A 13009-nucleotide genomic window follows, 5' to 3' on the forward strand; every position below is an offset into this window, starting at 1 on the left:
CATTTTTCCAGTGTGTAAGAAATTATATATGATTTTAATTTAAAAATAACAGTTTTGCACATCTACAGTAGTTTTATAGATTAGTTTAAATATTTTATCCCAGGGCAGTGAAAGTAGTCCTCCCATTTTCCATGTGTCATATGGGGCAACCTTCAGTGTTTTTATTCAATATATATATTTTTTAATTTATTTTAATTCCCTTTTGCCAATTAGTTTGTTGTTGGAGATTTACAACCTTTATTATTTAGTAGTTTCATTGTTAATTATTATTTTCCATTTTTTTTCCAATTACTCCAGTGAGTGTGTTAAAGGAAAAGTTTGAATAAGCATCACCATACATGGTTCTAAATTCCACTAGTTTAACTTTACTAACTTTTTTTTTTTTTGGTTTTGATTTAATTGATTGTTCTATTTCACTATTTTAATCTTGTAATAACATTAATTTCCTAAAGAATTCAAATTACTCTTAAGTTCTTTATTTATTTTTAATCAAGTCAAATATGCCATTTATTCCCTTATGACTCATTTAGAGTATCATGTTAAATGCTGATTTTTCACCCACGATTGCGTGTCAGAAATTCAAATGAGTAAATTTAAAGGTATTTTTTCACTATCTGTCTAGACCTAATGCAGTCTTTCTTTTTGATTTTCTTGTTTTAGATTCCCCTCTTTGGCATAATGTCCTCAGACTCTGCAGATCCATTCTACTGGATGAGAGTCATTCTGGCTTCAAATAGAGGTATCAGTCAAACATTTATTATGGGAGATAAAATATATGATTACAGTTCTGAACAATTGAGTTAACGCATGTCTATCCATCTAGGTACTCTGATGGAGCTGGGTATCTCGCCTATTGTCACCTCAGGCCTGATAATGCAGCTCCTGGCTGGAGCTAAGATCATTGAGGTTGGAGACACACCAAAGGACAGGGCTCTCTTTAATGGAGCTCAGAAATGTATGAAATACTCCTTGTTCTTCTCTTACACTTTAATTTCTAAGGTCTATTTCTGGGTTGTTTAATCCTTTACTTTTTCCAGTGTTTGGGATGATCATCACCATTGGCCAGTCCATTGTTTATGTGATGACGGGCATGTATGGAGATCCATCAGAGATGGGTGCAGGGATCTGTCTGCTCATCATCATTCAGGTAATAAAGTGTGTCTTTACTGATTGATGCATTTTAAAAGATGAATATGCACTATTAACAAGCTTTTATTTTGCACTAGCAATGGTGCTTTTGGATTAGAAAGGGAAAAACTATACGTGCAAAACCTGTACCTTTATGTTTTTTGTTGTCGTTTTTTTAACGCTTAACCACATATAGGGCTGAAACAATTTAATCAAGATTAATCAATTATTGAAATAACTCAATGTTTACTAATTTAGCAATCAATTAATCATTAATAGAGTGTTGAGACTCTAAAACCGGACTTAAGCTGAAAGTGAAGCAGAAATTTTACCAAAATTGCGTAAATAACAAATAAATATTTTATCTTTGAGATAAAATAAAATTTAAAAAAAAGTTTTCGTCCGACAATATGCTTTATCCAGAACTCCTCAAGTGGAAAAGTTTTAGTTTCACCTGGTTTTATTTTTTTAATAAGTCTTTTTTAAAGAACATTTTGGTATCTGATTATTAATTGATTAATCGAAAAAAATGATCAACACATTAATTGATTTGCAAAATAATCGTTACTTGCAGCCCTAGTCACATTAAAATCTGTTACTTCAGTGTATAGACAGTTTTGTAGAAATAAGGAATGTTAATCGTGATATATTTTTGCACGTACCCCTCTTTACTCAGATCCTCCTAAATATTACTAATTACTTTCATGGGGTTGGTCGCTATCGTATATTATGATATATTTCCTTAGTGAGACACAGAAATATGTGCTCACAATAAATATGATCCGTTTCAAGCAATATAAACGACATTGGACTGCAATATTATGCTAATAGATCTAAATTATAACAGATTTTTATTTTTCTGTAAATCCCTTAACAGTCTTGGCCATGTTACTCTCCAGTTAAAGTTAATAATTTAATAATAATTTGTTACTCTTTTACGCTCAAAGTAGCCATGAAGTAACTTATTAGGATCTAAAATGTTAATGAATATGGGTCATTTTCCTGTTATCACAATATTAAATTAACTAACTAAGAGATAAATTATCAAATCTAAAATCAACTATTCATGGGGGTTTAAAAAAGTAATTTATGGCCTAAAAATATTTTGATTAACAGTAATTCTCAGCAGACTCAGAGAGGCTAGTTAAGTGTGCAGATACATTAAACCAAACATAACACAATTTGACAATATTTTAAAGTTGTTTTAGTCACCATTCTTTATTGTGCAAATATTCCAGGAATGTAAAACTGACGACAGCCAAAATAATTTAAAAACACCTGTCTTTAGTATCGATACCATGCCATTTTAATATTACATTATACAGCATTTATTAAAGTATGTCTAAGTCTGATTTAAGTATTGATACTTTTCGAAGTACCGATATTTCTGACGACCCTGTTGCAAACTAATCTACACTGTTTTGGTGTGTGCTGTGGGATAGATGTGTCTAGAAACTCAATTGCAATATACCTTTCCAGATGTGATTATTAGTATTATTAAATTAGTATTCATGAGTTATTAATTTAGTATTAATAAATGAAATGTTCATAATAAACAAACAAAGCTAGATGATAAATACGATTTATAACTTAATATGTAAATATGTTCAGGGGCTTCAACTGTTTATGAAAAATATTGCTTTTCAAGCAATACTTGAATCTGCAGGGATCGCTGCATTCACCTTTCTTTTTTTACTCCGTCTGTATGAGCAATCATTGCATGCTGAGCCATTCAGTGTTCTGTATGCCTCTATCTCAGCTCTCTGTAGTAACACACCTTGTTAGATGACAAGCATAATACCAGTTTGTCAAAAGTAATAGGCTGGATTGTGTAATAAATTCAGATGTATGTTTCCGTTCTTGCTTTTTCTCGTGCCTACCTCTGCTAAACGATTTAGATGACAACAAATTTCACGACAATGTTTGGAAAAATGAAGATGGCATTGGATTTAAAGATAAATTAAATGACAACATAGTGGGAGTGTTTTGGAATGAAATCAAATGTCAATATTATCATTTAGTGCAACAATTTATAGGGCAATTTACCATCCAGCAAAATCTGTTCTCATCACAAGCCTATCAGAGATTAAGTATGAATGCTCTTTTTGGGGTGTTAGTGATGCCTTAAATAAACTTGCATACTTTAACTTAGATATGGCATGAATACATATTTTTCAATTCTCCAAATAATTGTTAATTGATTTCCAGCTGATGGGATTGGTTGTGTGACTTTGCAGCTGTTTGTAGCGGGGCTGATTGTGCTGCTCCTCGACGAATTGCTCCAGAAGGGCTATGGACTCGGTTCTGGGATCTCCCTATTTATTGCCACCAATATCTGTGAGACCATTGTCTGGAAGGCTTTTAGTCCCACCACTGTGAACACAGGCAGAGGTAAGTGACCATAGGCCACCCATCTGTTCTTTATAGTCCTGAGTTATTAAATCTGAACAGTTTGGCTGTTTTCAAAGTCATTTTTTTCTGTTTCTAACAAATTACTTTATGTGATTCAGGCACAGAATTTGAGGGAGCAGTCATTGCTCTTTTTCATCTGCTCGCCACAAGGACCGACAAAGTGCGTGCTCTAAGAGAGGCCTTCTACAGGCAGAACCTCCCCAACCTCATGAACCTCATTGCTACAGTGTTTGTCTTTGCTGTAGTCATATACTTTCAGGTAGGTTAGCATCTCTGTTTGACTCATTTTACATTAGAATAAGAACTTTGTCTAAAAGGAAAAAAAAAACAATCCAATCTTCTTACAGGGATTCAGAGTGGATCTGCCCATCAAATCGGCACGCTACCGTGGCCAATATAACACATACCCCATCAAGCTTTTCTACACCTCCAACATTCCCATCATCCTGCAGTCTGCTTTGGTATCCAACCTGTATGTTATCTCCCAGATGCTTTCCACACGCTTCAGTGGGAATTTCCTGGTGAATCTGCTGGGAACGTGGTCTGTAAGTATATGAGTATTTACTGTCATTAACCAAGTTTCCTCTGAAGCGCTGAACCTTACTTCTTAACTATTTCCCAAGTTTTAAATGTTACTCTAAATCACACAGTTATTAGTATTTTAAAGACTTTAGTTTGTTGTTGTTTTTTTCCTCCGGCACATAGAGTAATTGAAAAAGTAAGCAGTTTTTGTCTGTAATGTAAAGGTCTGAACAGTGATTAAAACACAAATTATTCATAAATCAATGAAAATGTTGGTTACCCAAATGCTCAAAGATGAAAGTTGAGAGAGAAATCCTGAAAGTTATTCTCTAAGTTTTGAATAACTAAAGAACTTTGGACTGTACAATTGTAAATTTAGTTAAAGAACATTTCTGCTTGCATTGGCTAGATTTTTTTTCTTTTCTCTTCTAAATCCATGGTCCTTCATGTCAGGTTTGTTTCCATACAGGGCAAGATTTAGCAACTGATTGTGGTTACTAAAAGTTCAGGATTTTCAGTACCATAGTGGTGACCCATTACTTACCTGAGTCTCTCCCGTTGGTTACTGCTGGAAAACTAACGAGCAGGATAGGTTTTCACCGTAAGAACGCATTGAACCTACCAACCTAATGCACGTCCTAAAGAAAGAAACATACTCATAGTTAAATACAGTTTGTATGTCTTACACAAAGCAGCACAAATGTGTGCCTAAATAGAAAAATCTGATGACTATGGCTGCATACTTGTGTTCACGCTCAGCTTGCTTGTATACGACTAGGGTGTTTAGAATAATAATCCAGCCATTGGACAATTTTAGTGGCATTATTTATTCTAGATGGATGAAATTTAATCAAGCCATTCCCAATAGCTCCACTGGTTCTACCTAATGTTTTTCTTATTTTATATTCTTGGGGTTTTTACTGATTTGTGGGGATACAATTCAAAGATAAATGTTTCTAAGATGTCTGCAAAACGATAAAGAGGATCAAGGGAATCTAGATAAAAAAAATGATTTATTCCTGGATGTTTGAATGTTTTTCTCTACCTGCTTGTGATTCTAGGACACGTCATCAGGTGGACCAGCCCGAGCCTATCCTGTTGGAGGACTGTGCTACTACCTCTCCCCACCGGAGTCTTTTGGTTCCGTTCTGGAGGACCCTGTCCATGCGCTCATCTACATCTTTTTCATGCTGGGCTCATGTGCCTTTTTCTCCAAAACTTGGATTGAAGTTTCAGGGTCTTCTGCTAAAGATGTAAGTCCTCGTTGCAGGTCTGAGGGGTGGGGGGTGCTTTGGTTTGTTTTTTTCAAAGAAACCCTGTGTTGAAGCTCTGATGTTTATCCCCATCTAGGTGGCAAAGCAGCTGAAGGAGCAGCAGATGGTGATGAGAGGACACAGGGAAACCTCAATGGTTCATGAACTAAACAGGTAAAGTTCTTCCATTCAAGATGGGACTGTCCTTAAAGCAAAACACTGTTATGGTGCCTTCAGACCGGACGCGGTGTCCACAGAATTCCTATACAAACTACGCAGGGAAGCGGACAGCGATGAATCCTGCGCGTTGAGGGCGTTCTCTGCTCCGCTCTCACCTCGTGCTACTAGATAGAGCTGAGATGTTTTCAAACAGCAGCTCCGCATTGAGAGAGAGGAGCGGAGATTTTTTTATTGGGGTGGGGTTTTAAATTGCAGGCAGCTGAGACTGCTCCTACATAAAGACGAGATCCAGGGTGTAAAGACTGCATCTGAACACACCCCAAGGAAATCACAGCGGACACTGCGCTCTGTCTGCAGCCACCATTAGAGCAGTTAGAGGCAGTAGCAGCGGCCTGTTGGGCTGTTTTGTTGATGGGGAAGTTTTGTGGGTAGAATGTTGATACTGTGGCTGAAATTCTTTCTTGAAAGGTGACCTTGACTCCACCTGTTCTGAATGTTTGTGGACCATCTCCAAAAATTTGCATCAGTGTCAGGAAAGCGTTTAAGTATCCAAATATTCTTCAGGAGGTTGCTGAGGACTAGAAAAAGTATGCAGTCTCTTCTCAGCTTGCTAAGAGGTGTTTGCCTAAATGATTGAATATTTTTAAAAGCTGAAGGTAAAGAGAAACCATTCTGTTAGTGAGCCACAGGGCAGCTGAGGCTACAGTGTAGCTTGCCAGCATCTGTCTGTGTGTGCGTGCATGAATGGGTAAATAATGTGTAAAGCGCTTTGTCAACTCCTCCGACTTGAAAAAGCAATATTTACATACAGGCCATTCACTATTATCTTTTTCCTTTCAGGTACATTCCAACTGCTGCTGCCTTTGGTGGACTTTGCATCGGAGGTTTATCTGTGATGGCTGACTTCCTCGGTGCCATCGGCTCTGGCACCGGCATCCTGCTGGCTGTCACAATCATCTATCAGTACTTTGAAATCTTTGTAAAAGAACAGAGTGAAGTAGGCAGCATGTCTGCCATGTTCTTCTAAAACAGTTGGGATCCTGCCATCTTCTGACAGCTTTTATTAGGCTCTTCTATGTTGCATTTTCTTTTTCTTTTTTTTTTTCTTTTACATCCATGAACTGTATTGCCTCGGCTGTTCAAAGACGTTTGAGGAACCTTCTGGAGTCTCTGCCGAAATGTGACGCTGTGGGGAAGTGAACTATTTTGTGACTTTCGCATCAGTTGCTTACTTTTGACAAATTCCAAAGATTTGAGCTGAACGTCATCAGTACTCCAGATTAAAACCAAGGTCTTCTGAATCTCTTATTTTATTTCCTGTATCCCCAGACTGAGGAGCGAGTGCTTCAGTATGCAGGCATACTTGATTAGGAGGGCGGCAGACAGCTGCATGTGCGCTTAGTGATGTCTTAAGTTAAACCTTTACTGTCAACTTAGTTATGTTTCTGTTAACTGCCTAATCAGGCCAAGGTGAGGACCAGAAGGTGGCTTGTCAAAAGCTGAGTCAAGTACTGCAAAACTTTCCTTTCTATAACCTATAGTTGGAGGAAGCTGAGGCCTGAGAGCTCATATTGGGTTCCAGTCTCATCCGGAGACCTTTGAACTCTCTTCCGGTAAGACCTGGCTTGTTTTAATGTATGGCATTTCCAGGGTTACGCAGTATTAACTCACACCTCTTATATTCCTGGTAGCCACTGCATCTGGGGATTTTTTTGTTTTTAAATGTTCCTTCTTACAGCTTTTTCAGACAAACTTGTGTTTCTGTACATAGACCATGCATTGAATACTGTTGAGTCTGTATGTGTATAAAAAATACTTTTGAATATGTAAAACAAAAAAACACAATCCATTTCAGAACAAACTTGTTTAGAAGAATCATTCTGAATTAAAGAGACTTTTGTGAAAAAAGTATTTTTCAGTTTCAGAAAGTTGTCCTGTGTATAATTGTGTATTAGCTTTTCTTGATGTAAGATTTAAAACCTTGAGAAGCTTTTGTGTTGAGAAGAGAGATCTGTCAAAGGGTTTTAGATATGTTTTAAAATTATGCCTGGGGAAAAAACTTGAACTTTCAATCAGATTTCAACAAGAAAGCTTTAAAAGCTTCTAAAATATCTGATTCAGTGATGTAACCTTAAGGGTGTAATTTCTAAAATGGATTACATTTTTTTCTTAAATAGTTTTTTGTATTTAGGTCCATTGCACAAGTAACTAATAGTCATCATTTATGGCATTTGATCTCGAGCTAAGTTTTGTGTTCATTTTTCCCCTTTTCCCTGTTTTCTTCCTCCTCTGGCTATTGTTTACCTTGCTGTCAACATCCACGTATACGGTAGTCTAATGTCTTTCAGGCGCCATAATTTTTTTTTTATTTAACACGATTTGGGCTTTTCTTGCTTTAACTTGCCATTAAAAGCAAAAAGACATCAAATTAAACATGAAATGGTCCAAGTTGGAAATTTAAGAAGTTAAAGATGTGTAGAAATATTTATTTTTTTTGGTAAGATTGGATATTTTTATCATTCTTAAACTTAAAATATGAAATAGCTGCCAGGAAAATATCAGTTATAATCCCATAGGCATAAAAAGTATTATCCACCCTCCTTTTGAGATCATATGTTGCTACAGTGAAAGTAAAGGCCTTATTTTCTGATAATAGTGAGCTTGGCCAAGGTACACTGGAACACTCCCTTGCCTTGAAACAGAATATGGGTAAGTGAAGATGTCTGATCCAAAGAGCACAGCATTAGGGGCCGCATGTTTTTGGCACTTGTTTCCTGGGCCATAATCATGAGTGGTGGCCTAGTGATTAGGGAATAGAGCTTGGAACCCTGAGGTTCTGAGTTTGAACCCCACTCCCACAGACTGTCACTATGGGTCTCTGAGTAAGACCCTTAACCCACACTGCTCCCTGGGCATCCCATGATGGCAGCCCACTGCGCCCCAAGGGGATGGGATAAAAGCAGAGGTACATTTCTCCAATGTGAGATTATTTAGTTGCATCCAAAGTTATCTCTGACTTGCTACTAAACCAAAAAATAAAGTTAGTTACTGAAAGTGCTGGCACAGGAACATCTATAAGATCCAATCTTTTCTTAAACCAATCAAAATCTACCAATTACCTTAAATGTAATGAGAGATTACATGATCTACATGGGCAAAATGAGCCTAAAAAAAGTGCACAAGGTTCTTTAAGAAGGCTTTTTTTCTTCATATTTCAACAATTATTAAAAAGAAACGAATCAGAGGGAAAGTGTTTTTTTGGAATACTTTCTCTTGACATTAAAATGAACATATATATATATATATATATATATATATATATATATATATATATATATATATATATTTTAAATCCTCCCTGGGCTGTTGGAAGTAGCAAACAAAAATGTTTTCAGTGAGTTATTTTTCATGATATTACAGAAATTAAAAGCTCTCAGTAAAATCAGACAGCTTTTAATAGCTTTGTAGACTGTTTGGGAAGGTGAAAATAGACATTTATACGTAGGCTTTTATTTTATTTTTATTTTTTATTCTCTCACATTTCGTGAACGGTAGGGGGCCGCAGTGGTTCCTGCAGCGAAAACTCTACCGGAAACTGGAAAAGAAGAAGATGATCCGATCATGCTTTAGTAAGGATAGTTGTGAAAGAGGAGCCTGGTTATGTAGTAAAACGTCCGTCCGGTTTGATGTTTTTTTGTCTTTTCTAACTAATGCAAATATCCCCGAATCTGTAAACTGCTAAAGTAAATTCAAAGGAAGTCTATAGCTTGTTTCAGCTGAAAGAAATGAACTCGGTCCGACAGGAAGGTGAGCATCCTGAGCTAACCGGCGGCTAACTTTTCCTGAATGCTAACACTAATGGTTTATTCAAGTGTGATTAAATTAACCCTGCGGCTCTTAGAATATATCCAAACTGATTTAAATAAATACTATTGAAGGCAGGAAACTGTTGATCAGTCAAGTACATTAGTAGATAATTGGATAACTGCTGCGATCATCCCAGAGTTTAACCTTGAGAACCAAAAGGTTGCATGTCACAACTAGGCTGTATAATCATTTATAATTAATCTTATTTAAGGTGTCCAGCTTTGTGTCTCATACTGGAGTTTATAACTAACACATTTAATTTTTAAATTAAGTTAATTAAATAAAAAAACTATAGTATAAATAGTAATTTTAAACCTATAGCATTCATATACAGTATTTGTGTAAATCAAGTCATATCAGCTGAAGCAAAATCCAGAAGAGTAGTGTAATTAATATTCTCTAGGTGGATTTCTGTGCAGAATTAATATATATTTATATATATATTAATGACTTGGACAAATTTATTTTGTCATTTTATATACACGAGTGTAAACAAAAAGAAAATTCAGTTAGAACAGCTCTAGACAATTTCATATTTTAAAGTGCAGCCTTGAAAACAGTAATAAATACATACAAAATAGTAATATTAACATATGACTGTATTTACAGTTCTAACATTTATTTATATATATATATATATATATATCTATATATAAATATATAGATATATATATCTTAATTGCCCCATTGCTGCTTTTTTTATCACTTTATTTCAGAATCAGACATACTTTAATAATCCCAGAGGGAAATTACTGATTATATTACATATTATTTTCCAAATATAGCAAGAAAAAATGTTTTGATTTTTCCAGCTTATCAATGAAGGAGTAGTGTGACATACTCTTTATGTATTGAGGTAAGGATTGTTAGGAAAAAGGACAAAACGAAGACATTTCCCCTCTTCAGTGTCAGTGTGCTAACTGTTGTGGACGAGGTTAGATATCTCATTAACATTATTAGGAGGGATTCTTGTGATGATATACAGTACTGTAAATTATATGGACAAGCAAACATGGTGACACATAAATTTCACATGCGTTCCTGTGATGTCAAAGTCACTGTTTAAAGCCTACTGTAATCCACTGAACGCTGCACATCTGTGGGCTATGGTAAAGCTAAAATGCTGAAGTTATGTACAATGATGGACTTTGTATTCTATTGAAGGCCCCGCGCTGGACTAGTGCCAGTCCACTGTTTGTGCAAAATAATGTACCCTCTTTAAACGCTGCGATCAGAAATCTTGTGTACAGATTTATAACGCCTTTGGAGGACTCAAAATGAGAAGTAATTGTCATTTAAGCCTCAAATACGAAGCATCAGCTACACCTCTTGTTATTGGAGACATTGGAGAGTGAACTACATGGATTGTAGTAAAACATTTTTTTTTCCTTTGTTTTATTTTTGACCAAACAGTCCGAAATAAAGGACTGATTTACTTTTGTGTTGGAAAAGACAAAAGTTAGCTAATGAAGCACAATCTATAGTCCAGTCTTAGGGCCAAGATTTTTCCTAAACGGTAAAAAAGATTAGTGTGCTATAAAAGGTTTTTAAAGCAAAAAAAAGAGGGGGAAATAAAAGTAAACAGAACAGCAATGGAAATAAATTGCTGCATAGCTGGGTTATTGATCACTCTGCTTTGGTTGATAATGTTGTTTTGTTAGTTTTTGTTTTTTTTCTCCCTTGAATCTAATAGCTTGACTTTATATGCAGTGATGTAAATATTTTATGTTGATGGTCCTGAATAAATTTGTCAAATTGCTGATTGTTTGTGTTTTTGATAGGGTTGGGCAATTGATTGCATTTGCAATACAATCACAATTCAACAAAAAAGCATTTTCCAAATCCAGTGGCACTGAATTCGAAATAGGTTACATTTAAAATGAGCTTATGTTATCTCTTGCATCTTTAAACAACAACATAATAACCAAAGCATGTTCCATGGAAGGCTTGGTGTGGTGTCTTGCTTACAGCTTGCCATCTTTTCTGTTTCACACATCAGGTAAAGACAAAATCATATTTGTCACCAAAGAGGATCATGAAACACCGAGCAGTGCAGAGCTCGTGGAAGAAGACCCGAATGATCCGTATGAGGAGCAAGGTGAGCCAGTCTCTGGCTGACTGTCCCTGAAATGAACCTTTATAATGTAGTGTCATAATCTAGACTTCCACTCTCCCTCTTTTAGGTCTGATTCTCCCAAGTGGAGAGATAAACTGGAACTGTCCCTGCCTGGGTGGGATGGCCAGTGGTCCCTGTGGGACTGAATTTAAGGAAGCCTTCTCCTGCTTTCATTATAGTAAGGAGGAGGTGAAAGGCTCTGACTGCCTGGAGCAGTTCAGGACCATGCAGGAGTGTTTGCAGCGCTACCCAGAGCTTTACCCAAAGGAGGATGATGCACCATCCAGCCAGACGTCTGAGGAATCGGCGTCTGCAGCGCCGTCGGACCCAGCGGCTGGCTCCGAGAAGGACTCTGATTCCACACATCCAAACACAGAGAGCTCAGCAGAGAGCTAATAGTCAGGCTTACTGTGGAGCTTCAGAGCTCGTTTAACATTCAGACGATTTTTCCCATCAATGTTCATTAGTTCATCAGAATTAAACTATATATACACCCCTCTGGAATTTAAAAGGGCTTTCTTTGTTGTTGGAATAGTGCACAGTTTCAAAGTTGTTAAACTGTCTTTGTATCAGACAAACTACTCATTCAACTGTTGCATTGGATGTGATGAAATAAGCTCTTAATGTTTTAATGGAAAACCAGTGATGGTTCTCATCAGTTCAACAATCATTTCTTTATAGTGATTTATCTACATCACTGAGGGCAGTTTCCATTCCGTTGTAGGTTTATCAGAACAACCTGATGTTTGGACTCCCATTGGTTCTTTAATGGGCCCCTTAGGTCTGATGAGTTAAACATCGACAGTGATTATCTTTAGTCAGGACCTTTAGTTGGGACCAAGCTTATATTCATTTTGGTTTACTTTTCTGTCCACTCTAATTTCCACATCATAGAACATTTCAGCAACACCTGGATTTGTTCCCTCCTTGTTATCATTATTAGTACTGCGTTACATACAAAGCTCAGAGCGTATTTTAATATTTTCCCAAACTGTGGCTGAAATCTCAGAGAAATGAAGAGTCAATGAGAATACTTGGGTCACTTTTCCACTGTGAGCTCTTCAGTGTTGTTTTCACTGTTACCTCTCAGGCTGCACTTATTTTTCTTTAATTTATAACCAGAGTTGAAATATTTACCTCATCTGAACCAAACGCAACTTTGTGTGTGCAGCAAAAGAACAATTGCAGTTTTGTAATAAAAGCTATTGGAACTTTTAATTATGTTTCTTTTTATTTAAAATATATTAATCCAAACTAACCAGTATAAATGACTTCTAACCATCCACCACTGTCAACATTTATTCATGGGATTGTATTAAATTTAAACTACACTTTTCTAGGTATAAAGCATGGCGGTGGCAGCATGATGTTAAGGACCTATTTTATTGCGACAGGCTGGTACTTTAATGGTTAATTCAAGACAGTAAAGATGTTAATGGTCTCTGGGTTGTTAGTAACCGGCCTTGTGTGGTCACACATGGTAAAAAACATGTCCAGATGTTCACATATTTCAAACAAAAAGCATTCATAC

At 36.3% G+C, this 13009-nt stretch overlaps 2 protein-coding genes across 2 annotated transcripts in view; both read left to right on the forward strand.

The window, feature by feature from the left end:
- The window catches only part of sec61a1 (Sec61 translocon alpha 1 subunit), a 9755-nt gene extending 2420 nt beyond the window's left edge, over positions 1-7335 (forward strand). Inside the window, exons 4-12 of the mRNA XM_015389417.1 lie at positions 661-739; positions 824-955; positions 1038-1147; positions 3366-3519; positions 3639-3799; positions 3888-4085; positions 5124-5315; positions 5413-5489; positions 6336-7335. Coding sequence (XP_015244903.1) covers positions 661-739; positions 824-955; positions 1038-1147; positions 3366-3519; positions 3639-3799; positions 3888-4085; positions 5124-5315; positions 5413-5489; positions 6336-6522 — 1290 coding nt within the window. The 3' untranslated portion in view covers positions 6523-7335. The remainder of the gene's footprint in view (positions 1-660; positions 740-823; positions 956-1037; positions 1148-3365; positions 3520-3638; positions 3800-3887; positions 4086-5123; positions 5316-5412; positions 5490-6335) is intronic.
- A 1772-nt stretch (positions 7336-9107) lies between these two features.
- LOC107094006 (mitochondrial intermembrane space import and assembly protein 40-A-like) lies at positions 9108-12688 on the forward strand. The gene is made up of 3 exons (XM_015389398.1): positions 9108-9302; positions 11362-11460; positions 11546-12688. Exons 1-3 carry the CDS (start codon positions 9281-9283, stop codon positions 11872-11874), a joined length of 450 nt encoding a protein of 149 aa, XP_015244884.1. The 5' UTR covers positions 9108-9280; the 3' UTR covers positions 11875-12688.
- Positions 12689-13009: the final 321 nt, after the last annotated feature.

The sequence above is a fragment of the Cyprinodon variegatus genome, unplaced genomic scaffold (genome assembly GCF_000732505.1).
Source record: "Cyprinodon variegatus isolate N-32 unplaced genomic scaffold, C_variegatus-1.0 Scaffold457, whole genome shotgun sequence".
NCBI lineage: Eukaryota > Metazoa > Chordata > Actinopteri > Cyprinodontiformes > Cyprinodontidae > Cyprinodon > Cyprinodon variegatus.